The sequence below is a fragment of the Trichomycterus rosablanca genome, chromosome 12, assembly GCF_030014385.1.
Source record: "Trichomycterus rosablanca isolate fTriRos1 chromosome 12, fTriRos1.hap1, whole genome shotgun sequence".
Classification (NCBI taxonomy): Eukaryota; Metazoa; Chordata; class Actinopteri; order Siluriformes; family Trichomycteridae; genus Trichomycterus; species Trichomycterus rosablanca.
The window spans coordinates 3432100-3449646 of record NC_085999.1 but is presented as its reverse complement, the minus strand read 5'-3'; the positions used below and the strand labels follow the sequence as shown (position 1 = coordinate 3449646).

The 17547-nt window shown below is 41.9% G+C and overlaps 1 protein-coding gene across 1 annotated transcript; it reads left to right on the top strand.

The window, feature by feature from the left end:
- The first annotated feature begins 3029 nt into the window (after positions 1-3029).
- slc23a3 (solute carrier family 23 member 3) lies at positions 3030-17037 on the top strand. Its single transcript, XM_063006651.1, has 12 exons — positions 3030-3158; positions 4559-4695; positions 6033-6103; positions 6503-6579; positions 6878-7059; positions 7872-7965; positions 9149-9350; positions 11442-11692; positions 13355-13460; positions 13569-13736; positions 13832-13927; positions 16799-17037. Exons 1-12 carry the CDS (start codon positions 3030-3032, stop codon positions 17035-17037), a joined length of 1752 nt encoding a protein of 583 aa, XP_062862721.1.
- Positions 17038-17547: the final 510 nt, after the last annotated feature.

Here is a 17547-nt window from a genome sequence, read left to right as displayed (position 1 = left end):
AAAAATCAACACTGACTTTGTTAGTATGATGGACAGTCTGTGAAACACCAGAGATTGGAACTGGACCATGAACAAGAACCACTGCAGCTTGATTCACTTTACACGTTTTCTGTTTCTTAATTCTAATAAACAATTACAGACAAGCTTCATTCAATCAACCGCACTTCTATTTTTCTGTCTGTGTGAATATAAATACATATCCTGTACAAATATAACATTTTACCTCCTTATTGGAGGATAACTGAGTTCTTAATAGCAAAGCCTTTAATAGAGTTCTAGTCAAGAGGATTGGATTAGATTTAATAGATAACACACTAACCCCTATCCCTGATCCATTCTACCCTGACGTCATTATGAGAGTGTATTTGCTTCTGTTTTTTGTGCCAGTGCATTTGTAAATGTGAAATAGTGACATTTTTGTTGTGCCTCGTCAACGAAGACACACGATTTTCAGAGCATATCTGCAGTATACATGAGTACATGTGTGAATGTGACCAAAGCATGCTGACCACCACGTGTAGTCTATAGAGGTATTTATGTTTTCGTCATTCAAGTCAAGGTCCACTTTACACCTCTATAAGCCATGAATATTCAACTTCTCCTTCTTCATCTGTGTACTGTATTGTTCAATCAGTGCTAATAAAATAAAATGTATTCAGTCCTGCGACCCGGATTGTCTCCTCGTTTTTCAGATGCTTTGGTCAGTGGACAGATTCAAAACAAGCTGATGTTATATCAGGTGTCCATGTTAATATGAAAATAGCAGCCCGTGTCCTGAGAGGCGGCAGTGGTATAGATTGTGTGTTAGGGCACCGGATCAAGAACAACAACGTTCTTGCTCGAATCCTTGGTGCAGCATGAACAGATGTTGATTCAGTACAGCAGGGCTGCAATTTTAATGTCTCTGCTTCCACCAACCCTAACATTGTGTACTCAAGCAACCACTTTAACAAATGCTGCTCCAGCGCTGCAGCAGTACGGTCTAGAAAAAGAGCAGATGCAGAGCGATGTGATTTAAAAACAGGTTTTATGTTCTGCATGTATAGGTCACGTGTATTTTTGCACCCTGAAATCCTCCTTAAATTGGAGGGACGATCCATGGCTTTGTGCTTACATTCGTATTTATACTGCTATAGAGGGCAGTTGTAGCTTAGTGGTTAGGGTACTGGACTAGTAATCAGAAAGTCACTTGAGCAAGGCCCTTAACCCTCAATTGCTTAGACTGTATACTGTCACAACTGTAAGTCGCTTTGGATAAAAGTGTCTGCTAAATGCTGAAGATGTAAATGTAATGTGTTCACAGGGAAAGAAAAAACAGAGTCTTACAAAGTATTTCGATAAAGTACTACCATAGTAAAACACACTAACCCACCAGTACTGAGATCTCAAGCTGTGAAGTTTGAATCTCAGCTTTGCTATCAGCCAGCTTGACACCCACACAGACACACGATTGGCTGTGTGCCTGTAGGGGGGAGGTTATTGGCTGAAACAGGGTTCACTGGGGCAAGTGTGGCCTCTGCTGACCTCCACTGAGGTGCCTGCACGGGCGGCGGCTGATCACATGATTCTGCGCTCTGTTAGGCCCAACCTAGCACGAAAAAAGGGATCATTTATGGGTGTGTGTTAGTTCAGGAGGACTTTTAATCACAGTGCATCACACACTCACAGCTAGGTGCAGCTTAAAGTAGCCAGTCTCTTTTACTGGAATGTTTAAGGACCATTAAAGGACTGGAGAACCCACACAGGCGCTGGGAGAACGTACCAAACATCACAGACTTACATACTAAATAATGGGCTCAGGAGCTATACAAATTCTTACAATGTTTGGTAACTCACTTTGTGAGGTTGATTATAAAATGCATGTAGCACTTAGGTTAAAAAAGCATTTGTTACAATTTCTAAATGTATTAGTAGGTATATTTTGACTTAAATGCACATACTATATGCCAATCAGGCATAACATTATGACCACCTTGTTTCTACACTCTCTGTCCATTTTATCAGCTCCACTTACTATATAGAAACACTTTGTAGTTCTACAATTACTGACCAGACCACCACAGAGCAGGTATTATTTAGGTGGTGGATCATTCTCAGCACTGCAGTGACACTGACATGGTGGTTGTGTGTTAGTGTGTGTTGTGCTGGTATGAGTGGATCAAACACAACAGTGCTGACACCTCACTGTCACTGCTGGACTGAGAACAGTCCACCAACCAAAAAAATATCCAGCCAACCGCCCCGTGGGCAGCGTCCTGTGACCACTGATGAAGGTCTAGAAGATGACCGACTCAAACAGCAGCAATAGATGAGCAGTCGTCTCTGACTTTACATCTACAAGGTGGACCAACCAGGTAGGAGTGTCTAATAGAGTGGACAGTGAGTGGACACGGTATTTAAAAACTCCAGCAGCGCTGCTGTGTCTGATCCACTCATACCAGCACAACACACACTAACACACCACCACCATGTCAGTGTCACTGCAGTGCTGAGAATGATCCACCACCTAAATAATACCGGCTCTGTGGTGGTCCTGTGGGGGTCCTGACCGTTGAAGAACAGCATGAAAGCATGAAAGTGCACCTATATGGTGAAGTGAAGTGAAGCTGATAAAATGGACAGTGAGTGTATAAACAAGAAGGTGGTCATAATGGTATGCCTGATCAGTGTATATATAAAATATGTCTTTGTTGTGCAGCAAACTACATGTAGTTAAATGATTGCAGTAGCAGAATGCCAGCCAGAACATTTGCATTAACAGCAGGCTAACAGCTACTGTCATTATGTAATCTCTCACTGCTATTGTTAGTCAGTGACAGGATAATGATTAAATGGAAAATGCAGCTAGTTATCACAAACACTTGTGCTTTCACAATCAGGTCAAAGGTCATCATATGATTTAAAATGGAACATAGAGTAAATGTGTGAGAGACTTTAACTGAATAGATAAAGTTGCTCAAATGTAAGCAAGCGCCGAAGGACGAGCAGGATTTACCCCACGTTCACCTGAGACGAGCCGTGGAGGAGACATGGGAACGTGGAGGACGTCGTGTACTCAGCCGGACTCCAATGCAAAATCCAATGAAACTGAAACCTTGAAGAGGCTTAGAGTGGATCACAGCCCTCCGCTAATGCTCAATATAGCCCTGGCACTGCAGGTATGCCAAGTTTCACTATCTATAACTGTCTTTCACTGTCTATAAGTGATAAGTAGATCAAGGTCCTTCTAGGAGAGACCTGCCAAAATATCACTCTGTTCAATTAGGTTCTGGCCTTTATGTCATTCCAGCGCAGGAATAAAAGATGATCTAAACACTGCCGTCCTTTTGTTTTGAATGTTATGTACTAGCTGTTCTGAAAAATGGCTGCTTTTGTTTTCTTTTGGCACAGCTGTACGTTTTTTGATACACAGATCTATTGAATATGCTTTAATACAGAGTTTTGTCAGCATTTCACAAAATAGGATTTTTGGATAAATTCATGGCCAATTTATGTGGATTCAGACCACTGGGTTTGATTTTAAATTGACATTCATAATTGACATTTGTACCAATCAATCTAAAAACACAATTCCTGTTGTTGTTGTTGTTGTTCAAATCCTAATGCCATGTCAGCTGCTATGGCTATTACCATGGGTAGGTAATAGATTCAGTCTTTAAACGTCAGTGTTGAGTCGATTTGCTTTCTTTACTTGTGTGTATGGTCGTTAGAGTGTTTGTGTAACTATAAGGGTGTAGAGTTTTACTTTTTTTTGCTTTTTCCTAACATACATGGTGGTTTTAAGTGCAAGTGCTTCCAAGAAATTAAGCAGTTTTTGGGGGGTGTACTGAGGTGTCCATCAGTTCTCGGTCACCATTTCTGTAAAGTTGGGATACTTTAATTTGTTAAAAGTGCAAAGACATTACTTGTATTATGTAAATATTAACATTTGAAGCCTGGAACAAACTCAATAAAATGTTGAGTCTGTTAAAATGTGGGTGGCACGGTGGCTAAGTGGGTAGCACTGTCGCCTCACAGCAAGAAGGTCCTGGGTTCGATTCCCAGGTGGGGCGGTCCGAGTCCTTTCTGTGTGGAGTTTGCATGTTCTCCCCGTGTCTGCGTGGGTTTCCTCCGGGTGCTCTGGTTTCCTCCCACAGTCCAAATACATGCGAGTGAGGTGAACTGGAGATACTAAATTGTCCATGACTGTGTTTGATCTAAACATGTGAACTGATGAACCTTATGTAATGAGTAACTACCGTTTCTTTCATGAATGTAACCAAAGAGTGGGTACCACATTACGAAACTACGCTCTCTGTGCCAGGTGATGATGTGGTGGTTGTGCTCATATCTTTCTGTCCCCGGCTCATTTTAGGGATCCCTATCTCAATTTGTCCTCTTTTTCAGAGAACTGAGTTGCAGTTGGCCGGAATAGCCTGTTTTATTGAGACAGGCAGTTCTCAGTTCCTTGCTATCTCTTTTCTATCCACATCATCCACAAAGCATCAACAAAGAAGGAAAATATTTCACAACTGTACACAGACAATAACCAACCTTGTCTTTTTCTTCGTCTCTGCAGCATGTTATGGTTCAGACCTCGCTGTGTACACTACTGGTTGGTGTTTTAGTAAAGGAGGATGAGAAGAATAGGATAGCTGCTTCTATCTTCTTTTACTCTGGTGTTTCTACCCTCCTGCAGACTTGTTTTGGGTCACGGTAAGAACGCAAGTCCAAGTCTCAAAGCCATGATACAGATTTGACTAAAACCCCCTAATGAGCAAACCAAAGACCTACAAACCTTGAGAGAAATCTGACTCAGTAGGGACTTCCATTCTCGCTGGGTGACCTAGAGTAAATTTGGAATAATTTTAATTAGATATATAAAAAAAGAGATACTAAATAAAGGTAAAAATATTTACAACAAAAGGGATTTCAAATAAGATGCATAAAGAAAGTAATTAAATTCATCATCCTTCACTGCAGTGTGTGGTAGAATAGACTTAGATAGTGAGTTTCTGAACATTGTAAGTGCAGTCGCTGCAGTGTCCCATCACGTCCAGCAGGAACGTCATGTGGACGTCTGGCCTCAGGTGGGTGAAAACGTTCACCTCAGAACCACTGCAGGGTAAAAAGCAAAATATGTAGTTAATTATTAGTAATACAATGTCCAATGTGCAGCCTATAGCATAAGTATTAGAGCACATCTTCTCCAACATAAACATTTATCAAATGCTGCACTAAGCTCAACATAAAAGGCTGCGTTTATTATTAGAGGACATTAATATTTCATTAACTATCAAAATCAATTCAGTTTCAGTACTTTGGTGACGTCTAAATCCTGATTGTAAAGTCATCAATACTGTTTCTATGCAGATAAAATCATAATTGTTGGAAAGAGGCTTTTTTTTTTAGAATCATTGAGCTATAACTGGCCTATAATTATATTATTATACAGCATCTATGGATCAAGATCAAGTTTCTTAATTAAATAATTTTAATAATTGCACATTTATAAGATTTGGGTACATATCCAAGGCTAAGGGATGTAGTTATTATACTAAACAGAGGTTCTGTGATGGCAGAAAGTGAATCTTTAACTAAGCATGATGATGACTTTGATGATTTAATCAATAAAGTTAGCTTAATTAGGGAGATTGGATTAATTGCATTAAATAACATTGCTAGATAAGAAGACCATGTCAGTACTAGTGCTGCTTCAGGTGTATTGCTGCTTAATAGGGCACTTTAAATTAGAAGTCACATTTTTTCCAATATTATTTATATTATATTATTGAAGAATAGTAGATAGTCGTCACTAGTACAGTCGGATGTAAAACTAAATTCAGTTTCTGTAATATTTCTTGTAAGTCTGAATCCTGCACTAAAAAGAAATTCATAATTTTACTTATTACTTTTTATTAAAGTTTGGCTTAGTAAGGGCATGTTTATACTTTCCATGCTCTGTCACACTTTTAATTTGGTGTTTTATTACCATCACAATAACCTATTTTCTCTCTCTTACTCCTGTTACACTCTCTGCTTTCTGTCTACAGTTTGCCATTAATCCAGGCTCCATCCATAGACTTCATGCTCCCAGCTCTTTTCCTGAACTCTGTCCAGACAGGTCAGTCTTCAAAACCTCATTTGTCTCACTAAAATCAAGTCCCTAATAATACAACAGTCCTGCACTGTTAGGGTGGCTCGGTGGGTAGCACTGTCGCCTCACAGCAAGAAGGTCCTGGGTTCGATCCCCAGGTGAGGTGGTCCGGGTCCTTTCTGTGTGGAGTTTGCATGTTCTCCCCGTGTCTGCGTGGGTTTACTTCGGGTGCTCCGGTTTCCTCGCACAGTCCAAAGACGTGCAAGTGAGGTGAACTGGAGATACTGGAGACTGAGTTAGATATAACCTTGTGAACTGATGAGCCTTGTGTAATGAGTAACTACCGTTTCTGTAAAGAATGTAACCAAAAGTGTAAAACATGACGTTAAAATCCTAATAATCCTAATCCTGCACTGTTACTTACAGGAATCGGCACAGCGGCCTGCAGGGGGCAGTGTCATAAATCAGAAGAGTTTGAGGGCCCAACACACCAGCTGAGAGAGGTAAAGCACTGCTGTCCTTGGTTCTGAACACTTAGACCACCCTGTTCCCATCACATTCACCACTATCACTATCTCACAGCTCACTCTCATCACTATTACTTTCATACTACTTCCACTACAGACCACCTTCATCATTATCACTCCCTCACCTCCCACTCTCTCACTGATATAACTCTCTCAGCATTCACTATTTCACTAACACTTTCTTACTACTATCACTCTACTAACATACTGTTAGTAGAGTGATACTGTATATGTATGCATGTGTTTGTGTATGAATGCATCTGTGTGTGTGTAGTTGCAGGGCATGGCTGTAGTAGCAGGTCTGGTGCAGATATCAGTGGGTTTGTGTGGTGTCGGTGGAGCAGTGATGATTCGGTGTGGTCCACTCATACTCACTCCAGTGCTTTGCATGCTGGGTTTCTCCATCTACAGAGAGGCAGCTCTGCTCTCCTCAGACCACTGGGGCATCGCCATGCTGTGAGCATCTATATGTGGGGACTTGACCTTCGCTGGGTTACAGTTTACAGTTCCTTCATACTTATATAGTGTTTAATTTGTGTTTTATGACATTGATGTGATACACAAAATTCATAAAGCAACATTTTCAATTCTTGTGGCATGTCTTATACCTACTTATGTACGGTTTGAGATGCAACCGGGACTAGTGTCATTATCATCAACATCATTATCATAATTTTAGGAACCTTGGTCAGGATTGCTGTGGGTCTTAAGCATATTCTCAAAACTCTAGATCACAGTCCATCACAGGGCATTACAACGGATCTTACTTGCTTAAGCACTCATAAGAGATTTTTTATAGCTAATAAACCGACTGGGGTGGCACGGTGACGCAGTGGGTACCACTGTGGCCTTACAGTAAGAAGGGTCCGGGTTTGATTCCTTTCTGTGTAGTTTGCATGTTCTTCCTGTGTCCACATGGGTTTCCTTCGGGTGCTCCGGCTTTCTCCCACGAGTCCAAAGACTTGCATGTTCTTGGGTAGTGAGAAGAAACTGGAATACCTGGACAAAACCCACAGGGACGTAAGAAGAACATGACAAAGTCCACACAGACTAACGCTAATGAATTAGAAATTATAAGATATCATTTAACATGTTGAGGCTTTTTAAGGTTTTTAGTGTCTTTATGCTATTATAGATGAGTATAATTGCATTCGCATATTTATATTCTAATTATTAATAAGTTAGTTTATACAATTATATTTAAGTAATTTCTTTACAACTATTGCACCCCTTATTTACTTGTCTAACACAATTCCTTCTGTTTTTAGGACTGTGTTACTGCTGGTGTTTATGTCTCAGCACCTGAGATACTGGTCCTTCTCTGCCAGTGGGAAGCTCTGCCCTGCCATCAGCATGCTCTCAGTAAGTACAATCCACAATTAAAGTCTACAATCAAATTAAACAAAATTAAAAACATTATTTTATACATTCACAAATCAACCCCAGGTGACCAATAAACAGGTTTACAGCAAATACTATCTGTTAAAAGAATGGGTCAGTCTGTGAACTGGACAGACAGTTTTCAAAGGGTACATGAGACAAAGCCAAAAATGTTGTAGAATGTAGAAATGTCTATAATGCCATTTAACTTAAATGCATAACCTCCTCGACATCCTTGATTACAGCTTTGAATACAAATAGGGGTAGTTTGCCTGCACCTGTTAGACTGAGCCAGAAACCTTACAGAGCTTGGTAAATATTTCAGACAGTCAGGAATGCTACTTAAAGCCATCTTAATGCCCAGGTGGCGCAGCGGGATATTCCGCTAGCACACCAGCATCGAGATTCTGAACTCCACGGTTTGAAACTCGGCGTTGCCACCGGTCGACTGGGAGCCATCTAGAAGGCATAATTGCCAGTGCCTGCAGCAGACACGTTTCTGCTAGGGCGGGGTGACCGGACTATGTGGGTGGGGTCTTCAAACACTATGTAGGGACCCTTATTAGCAGATAGAGAGGCGCCTGTGCAGAATGCATGGGTGAAAAAGGGTTCCGCTAAGGTCGGAGGAGGCGTGAGCAGCAATATACCCACCTCGACTGCAATCAGGGATCCCCCAGCAGCGGAAGACAAATTGACTACACTAAATTGGGAGAAAAGCAGCAACCTGGCAGTGGTGGGGCTTGAACCAGTGACATTCTGAGATTACTAGTCCAGTACCTTAACCACTAGGCTATGGCTCGCCTGTAGCCTGCATTACCTGTAAGAATAAAGTACATGAAGATGCTATCTTACCTAAAAAGTTGTTAAAAACAGGTCTGCCTGGTCTAAACATGTCTAAACAAATTAGTAGCTCCTGGAACACAGACATCACTGTCCACAGTCAAGTACACTTTTTTACATTGCTATTGGCTTAGTGGTTTCTGTGCTATAAACTGGAATCAGATGTTTTCTGAAGTTTCTAATATAATAGTGGAACCTAATAGATTCATTCATTCATGCATTCATTCATTGTCTGTTTTATTGTGGCTTCTTCATATTCAGGGTCGCAGTGGGTCCAGTTCTCTGGGTGAAATAATAGACTATTTATCTATGTGAATGTATCCAGGTGATGCTGTCTATGCTGCTGGTGTGGGTGTTGTGCACCACTTTACACCTGTACAGAGACGTCCGATTCCATTCTGTGCCTGAACTGTTTTTGAAGAAGAATCACATAAATACAACTCTAATTCAGGACAGGAGTTCTCCCAACTCCTCTGTCTGGGTTTCTCCAAATACCAGCATGCTGTGGTTTAGATTACCTCTACCAGGTAAGCTCAGAGATCATTTACAGCACATCATTCTTATATGGGAATAGTGAAGTCTGGCAAATATACTAGAACTAACTTTGATGACATTTTAGGAAACTGTGTGTATTGATATCTTATCATTTTTGCATACTACCCGAACCCTTGTAACACAAATTCCTTCAGCCTGTGGAACAAATTTTATTATTTTTGCTTAATAACTGTGACAAACCAAGATTTTTTGTCCAAGCACACGTCACCTTTTCAACACAAGCTATATAGAAGTAAATAAAACGTTGAGCCAGGCTTGGGCTCCAGAACAGCTTGTATTTTTTGCTTTTAATTCTGTTTGCATCATGAAGTGTGCCTGGTCAGGTAAAACTGTGTTATATAGTTATACAACCATGCACAAAAATTACTGTACAGGGCACCCAGGTGGTGGAGCGGGATATTCCGACAGCACACCAGTGCCGAGATTCTGAACTCCTCGGTTCAAAACTCGGCATTGCCATCGGTCGGCTGGGCGCCATCTAGTGGGCATAATTGGCAGTGCCTGCAGGGAGGGATAAACGGACTATGTGTGGGATTTTCATGTGCTGTGTAAGGACCCTGACTGGCGGATAGAGGAGCCTGTGCAGAGTGCATGGGTGGAAAAGGGTTCGGTTAAGGGCTGTGCGCAGGTCGGAAAAGGCGTGAGCACCAATATACCCACCTCAACTGCAAAAAATCGGGGATCCCCAGCAGCGGAAGATGAATTGACTATGCTAAATTGGGGGAAAAACTGAACATCATGATTTCTGCCTATACTATTATGGATGTCGTACTTAACAGTTGGCAGTGGACAGTCATGGCTTTATCCAGAAATAAATCCATTCACGAGTTCGAATCTCAGCTGTGCTGTTGGCTGACCAGGCGCCTACACTGACACAATTGGCCTGGTCTATCAGGAGGAATGATGGAAAGGATGGTGAATAATGGAGAACAGTGTGTGACTCTCCGTACACAATACTGCTACCCATCTCTGGCAAGTTTAAAAGAAGTGGTTGGCAGCTTCAGGAAGGGAGCATGTGTTATGTATAGCCTACTTGGTCAGGGAGAGGTCTGCAGCAGTGGACAACTGGGTGACTGGATATGACTAGACTGAGAAAAACATGAATATAATAATTATTATAATAATAAAATCAATCCATCCAGATGTGGAAATTATGCTAAAACTTAGCCCGATTGGAGCGCCCAGGTGGCGCAGCGGGATATTCCTCGGTATAAAACTCGGCGTTGCCACTGGTCGGCTGGGCGCCATCTGGCGGGCATAGTTGGCAGTGCCTGCAGCAGATACTAATCGGCCACCGTATCTGCTAGGACGGGACGACCGGACTATGTGTGGGTGGGATCTTCATACGCTGTATAAGGTCCCTGATTGGAAGAAGAGACGCCTGTCCAGAGTGCACGTGTCGGAAGAGGCGTGGGCAGCGACGTGCTCTCTTCGGATGCAATCGGGTATCCCTCAGCAGCGGAAGACGAATCGACTGCGCTAAATTGGGAGGAGAATGGTGAGATTGTTGGCCTGATTGTTAGTAGCCTTAAGTTGCTTTGTAATCTCACATGTGAAAGTGCTAATTAAGTTCTCGGTTGGTATCTAATATTAATTAAGCTATTACAACTTAACTAAGTGGATGCGTTTGCAATTGTCAAACTCCTGTTGTGATGTGCTGTTTAATACGTACAACCTTTATGTATTTAATTACACTATTATTTATATTTTTTGATGCACACGTTATGTTTATCTTCATCTGGGCTTTTAATTATGGTCAGTTTCTGACCACAGGAAGCTCTTGGCTGAACATTTTTGGTTGGTAGATACCCAGGAATGCTGCTGTATTTAATTGACTGGGATTCTTATTTAAAAGCAGGTGGCTTGACCGGCTGTCAACCAGTCTTAGCTGCTCATACTGGATTTCATTGTTTTAGAAGGCTTTTGGATGCTGGTCAAGTTGGTCAGCAACTATCAGTACCAATATAGAGGTTGTGAGACCAGCAGACCAGACAGCTATTTTAAACTGGTTTCAGATGTTTTGCAGCATGGCTGTTTATGCACCACATTTTCTCCCTGTGTAGGTCTCGGGCTCCCTCTCCTGACCGGATACACTATTGCAGCAGGAGTGGCAGCAGGATTGTCCTGTAGTCTGAGCTCCCTGGCAGTGTATGTGCTAACAGCCAGACTCCTGAAGGCTCCTGCACCTCCCGCACAGGCCTGTAACAGGGGGCTGAGTGTGGAGGGGGTAGGCACTGTGCTTGCTGGCCTGATGGGGGCGCCAGTGGGTCTCTGCAGCAGTGTGTCTAATGCCTGTACGGCCGGCCTCAGTCAGGTACAGCAGTGCCACACCTCACCAAGTTTTAAGCTGTCCACACTGCCAGGGTTCATCCTTATTATTTGGCTTATTTAGTTATGTTGCTTGACAAAATCAAAAACAAATAAATAAACAAACAAAAGGAGGTATATAATGCACCTGACATGAGGGATGAATCAACACTACTTTGACTTCAGTATGTGTAAATTATATTACTTGATTGTAGCCTTAAAATAGTATTTGTAAATGTATATAACATTACTTTGTAAACTGGAGATCATTTTATACCCACCTGTTTTAAACATATCTACTGTAATTGTTTCACTTAATTATGTAATAATGTATTTTATTTACAGCTAACCTTGGTTGCATTACCTCAGACGAGTTAGAATAGTTATTATAGCGAAAGAGGTACATTTGGCTTTATTTAAATAGCATAAAATGCCACATTATAGCACATTAATGCATTATTTTCCCTCAAAACCATTAACAGATTAATACAAAAGGAAGTAGACATTGCTTTTATACCAGGCAGGATGAGCTGTGTTCATTGGACTGCCTTTTTAGTGACAAATTCTACTTCTCATAGTTCATTCCAATAACTCAGATTCATATGAGCGTAGTTGTTCATCTGTGTGATACAGCCACAATAAAATAAAATGCAGGGACTTTTAGGGTAGGTATACACCGATCAGCCATAACATTAAAACCATCTCCTTGTTTCTATACACACTGTCCATTTTATTAGCTTCACTTACCTTTGTAGTTCTACAATTACTGACTGTAGTCCATCTTTTTCTCTGCATACTTTGTTACCCCCCTTTCATGCTCTTCTTCAATGGTCAGGACCCCCACATGACCACTAGGAATTATTTAGGTGGTGGATGATTCTCAGCACTGCAGTGACACTGACATGGTGGTGGTGTGTTAGTGTGTGTTGTGCTGGTATGAATGGATCAGACACAGCAGCGCTGCTGGAGTTTTTAAACACCTCACTGTCACTGCTGGACTGAGAATAGTCCACCAACCAAAAATATACGGCCAACAGCTCCCCGTGGGCAGCGTCCTGTGACCACTGATGAAGGTCTAGAAGATGACCAACTCAAACAGCAGCAATAGATGAGCGATCGTCTCTGACTTTACATCTACAAGGTGGACCAACTAGGTAGGAGTGTCTAATAGAGTGGACAGTGAGTGGACACGGTATTTAAAAACTCCAGCAGCGCTGCTGTGTCTGATCCACTCATACCAGCACAACACACACTAACACACCACCACCATGTCAGTGTCACTGCAGTGCTGAGAATGATCCACCACCTAAATAATACCTGCTCTGTGGTGGTCCTGTTGAGGTCCTGACTATTGAAGAACAGGGTGAAAGCAGGTTAAAAAAAAAGCATGCAGAGAAACAGATGGACTACAGTCAGTAATTGTAGAACTACAAAGTGCTTCTATATGGTAAGTGGAGCTGATAAAATGGACAGTGAGTGTAGAAACATGGAGGTTTGGTTGTTGCATTAAAATAGTATTTGTAAACTGGAGAGTCTTTTATAAATCCCTTTTATATCGACCTGTTTTAAACATATTTACTGTCATTGTTGCACTTTTATTATGTAATCCATCTCTTGACTGATCTTATGTTTTGTTTTCTCTTTCTCTATCCATGTCTTTCTGTTTTAGTGTGGTTCCCGGGCCACGGTGCAGCTTGCTGGTGTGATGCTGCTGTTTTTGGGTGTGTTTCCACCCCTGACTCAGTTACTGATTTCAGTCCCTCTGGCTATCCATGGTAACCCATCTCCCATACGCTAATCTACTTTGTTTTAGTCCCAGAGCCGAGCAGAGCCTGATAAGATTCATATCTGTGTCTGGTTTTGTTCATTTCTCTCTGTACTAGGTGCTGTTCTCAGTGTGACCCACACTGTGGCTGTGGGGACTGGTATAACGTACCTGCAGTACACCGATGTGGACTCGGGGCGTAACATTTTTAACACAGGATTCACCGTGTTCATGTCTTTGGTGCTGACTCGCTGGTTCAGAAACCAGTCAGGCTTTATCTGCACTGGTATGAGAATATGTTCAGATTTACTCCACGTATTGATGTAATGTTTTTATTGTCAGATGACTAAGTGCTTATGGTAATAATCTTTGTGTATTTAGGAGTTCCCGGTCTTGATATATTTCTCCAGTCTTGTTTGATGCTGCCTGGGCTTTTAGTCAGCATCCTGGCTTTTTTTCTAGATCACACAGTTTCAGGTACAGTACAGTTTCATTTTGATAATGCAGTAAAGTCTATCAATCATAAATTGTCTGTAGAATAAACAGTGATGTAAAAAAGTAATCACCACCGTCCTGAACGCCTCTGTTATTGCTATTAATTAAGCTGTCACACTGAACCAAACAAAACAGATTACAGAATGAGAACTTGATTAAAACTCACCACATAACTTGATTCTTTTGAATGACAATAGCTCAGCACTTTCAATAATCTGGATTTTAATATATATAATATATTATAATTATATATAAAAAAAAACCTCCTTGTATCTACACTCACTGTCCATTTTATCAGCTCCACTTACCATATAGAAGCACTTTGTAGTTCTACAATTATTGACTGTAGCCAATCTGTTTCTCTACATACTTTGTTAGCCCCTTTTCATGCTGTTCTTCAATGGTCAGGACCCCCACAGGACCACCACAGAGCAGGTATTATTTAGGTGGTGGATCATTCTCAGCACTGCAGTGACACTGACATGGTGGTGGTGTGTTAGTGTGTGTTGTGCTGGTATGAGTGGATCAGACACAGCAGCGCTGCTGGAGTTTTTAAATACCGTGTCCACTCACTGTCCACTCTATTAGACACTCCTACCTAGTTGGTCCACCTTGTAGATGTAAAGTCAGAGACGATCGCTCATCTTTTGCTGCTGTTTGAGTCGTTCATCTTCTAGACCTTCATCAGTGGTCACAGGACGCTGCCCATGGGGCGCTGTTGGCCGGATATTTTTGGTTGGTTGACTATTCTCAGTCCAGCAGTGACAGTGAGGTGTTTAAAAACTCCATCAGCACTGCTGTGTCTGATCCACTCATACCAGCACAACACACACTAACACACCACCACCATGTCAGTGTCACTGCAGTGCTGAGAATGATCCACCACCTAAATAATACCTGCTCTGTGGGGGTCCTGTGGGGGTCCTGACCATTGAAGAACAGCATGAAAGGGGGCTAACAAAGCATGCAGAGAAAGAGATGGACTACAATCAGTAATTGTAGAACTACAAAGTGCTTTTATATGGTGAGTGGAGCTGATAAAATGAAGAGTGAGTGTAGAAATAAGGAGGTGGTTTTAATGTTATGGCTGATCGGTGTGTGTATATATATATATATATATACAGTATATATATATATATATATATATATATATATATATACAGTGTATCACGAAAGTGAGTACACCCCTCACATTTCTGCAAATATTTCATTATATCTTTTCATGGAACAACACTATAGACATGAAACTTGGATTTAACTTAGAGTAGTCAGTGTACATCTTGTATAGCAGTGTAGATTTACTGTCTTCTGAAAATAACTCAACACACAGCCATTAATGTCTAAATAGCTGGCAACATAAGTGAGTACACCCCACAGTGAACATGTCCAAATTGTGCCCAAATGTGTCATTGTCCCTCCCTGGTGTCATGTGTCAAGGTCCCAGGTGTAAATGGGGAGCAGGGCTGTTAAATTTGGTGTTTTGGGTACAATTCTCTCATACTGGCCACTGGATATTCAACATGGCACCTCATGGCAAAGAACTCTCTGAGGATGTGAGAAATAGAATTGTTGCTCTCCACAAAGATGGCCTGGGCTATAAGAAGATTGCTAACACCCTGAAACTGAGCTACAGCATGGTGGCCAAGGTCATACAGCGGTTTTCCAGGACAGGTTCCACTCGGAACAGGCTTCGCCAGGGTCGACCAAAGAAGTTGAGTCCACGTGTTCGGCGTCATATCCAGAGGTTGGCTTTAAAAAATAGACACATGAGTGCTGCCAGCATTGCTGCAGAGGTTGAAGACGTGGGAGGTCAGCCTGTCAGTGCTCAGACCATACGCCGCACACTGCATCAACTCGGTCTGCATGGTCGTCATCCCAGAAGGAAGCTGACGCACAAGAAAGCCCGCAAACAGTTTGCTGAAGACAAGCAGTCCAACAACATGGATTACTGGAATGCCCTGTGGTCTGACGAGACCAAGATAAACTTGTTTGGCTCAGATGGTGTCCAGCATGTGTGGCGGCGCCCTGGTGAGAAGTACCAAGACAACTGTATCTTGCCTACAGTCAAGTATGGTGGTGGTAGCATCATGGTCTTGGGCTGCATGAGTGTTGCTGGCACTGGGGAGCTGCAGTTCATTGAGGGAAACATGAATTCCAACATGTACTGTGACATTCTGAAACAGAGCATGATCCCCTCCCTTCGAAAACTGGGCCTCAGGGCAGTTTTCCAACAGGATAACGACCCCAAACACAACCTCCAAGATGACAACTGCCTTGCTGAGGAAGGTAAAGGTGATGGACTAAACCCAATTGAGCACCTGTGGCGCATCCTCAAGTGGAAGGTGGAGGAGTTCAAGGTGTCTAACATCCACCAGCTCCGTGATGTCATCATGGAGGAGTGGAAGAGGATTCCAGTAGCAACCTGTGCAGCTCTGGTGAATTCCATGCCCAGGAGGGTTAAGGCAGTGATAATAATGGTGGTCACACAAAATATTGACACTTTAGGCACAATTTGGACATGTTCACTGTGGGGTGTACTCACTTATGTTGCCAGCCATTTAGACATTAATGGCTGTGTGTTGAGTTATTTTCAGAAGACAGTAAATCTACACTGCTATACAAGTTGTACACTGACTACTCTAAGTTATATCCAAGTTTCATGTCTATAGTGTTGTCCCATGAAAAGATACAATGAAATATTTGCAGAAATGTGAGGGGTGTACTCACTTTTGTGATACACTGTATGTGTGTGTGTGTGTGTGTGTATACCATCTATACTATAGATATGGTAAACAAACATTAGATTGACACCATACTCGTATATTAAAATAAATCTCTCACTGTGTAATCTAGGAACTCTATCTGAAAGAGGACTTGAACATGATCACAGCACTGGGAAAATACATTCACTGGCTGATAAACAAAAGGAAACTGACCAAAGCCCAGTGGCAGTGTACAAGCCCCCTGAACTTGTAAAGCGACTGCTGGACTTACCCTGGCTCCGGTACTTCCCTTTCTGTGCCTGCAGAAGTTCGGACATGGAGGAATTCAAAGAGACGACCATAGAGATGACTGGATTACTGCCTCATTAGAGTGAGAAATATTTATACATGGTGGGTATGACTGAATACTGAGGCCTAGTCCACAGTAAAGCCCCGGTCACATTCTCACAGCTTTGTACAGTGACCAGGGCTTAACACTGATTGTAAAGGAAGACAATCCAAGAGGGTGAGGACTCAACAGCACAACTGTGACCACTTGGTGGGGCTTGAACCAGTAACCTTCTGAGCACTGGTCCAGAACCTACTACAGTGGACCCTTGACTTACGAATTTAATTGGTTCTTAGGGGCTGTTCTTAAGTCAAAATGTTCGTTAGTTAAACCTTTTTTTCCCATAAAAAATAATGTAAATAGAATTAATCCGTGCCAGACCTCCCAAACCCCCCCTTACCCCTAACCTTTCTAATGTCTTAAATGCTCTTTTTTTGTTATAAATACAAGTATATTTTCACTTAAATCTTAAAGTATAGAATAGACATTCCTGTAATAAACAATAATAAACAACAATACACAGTAGTACTGTACATAAACACACATCACAT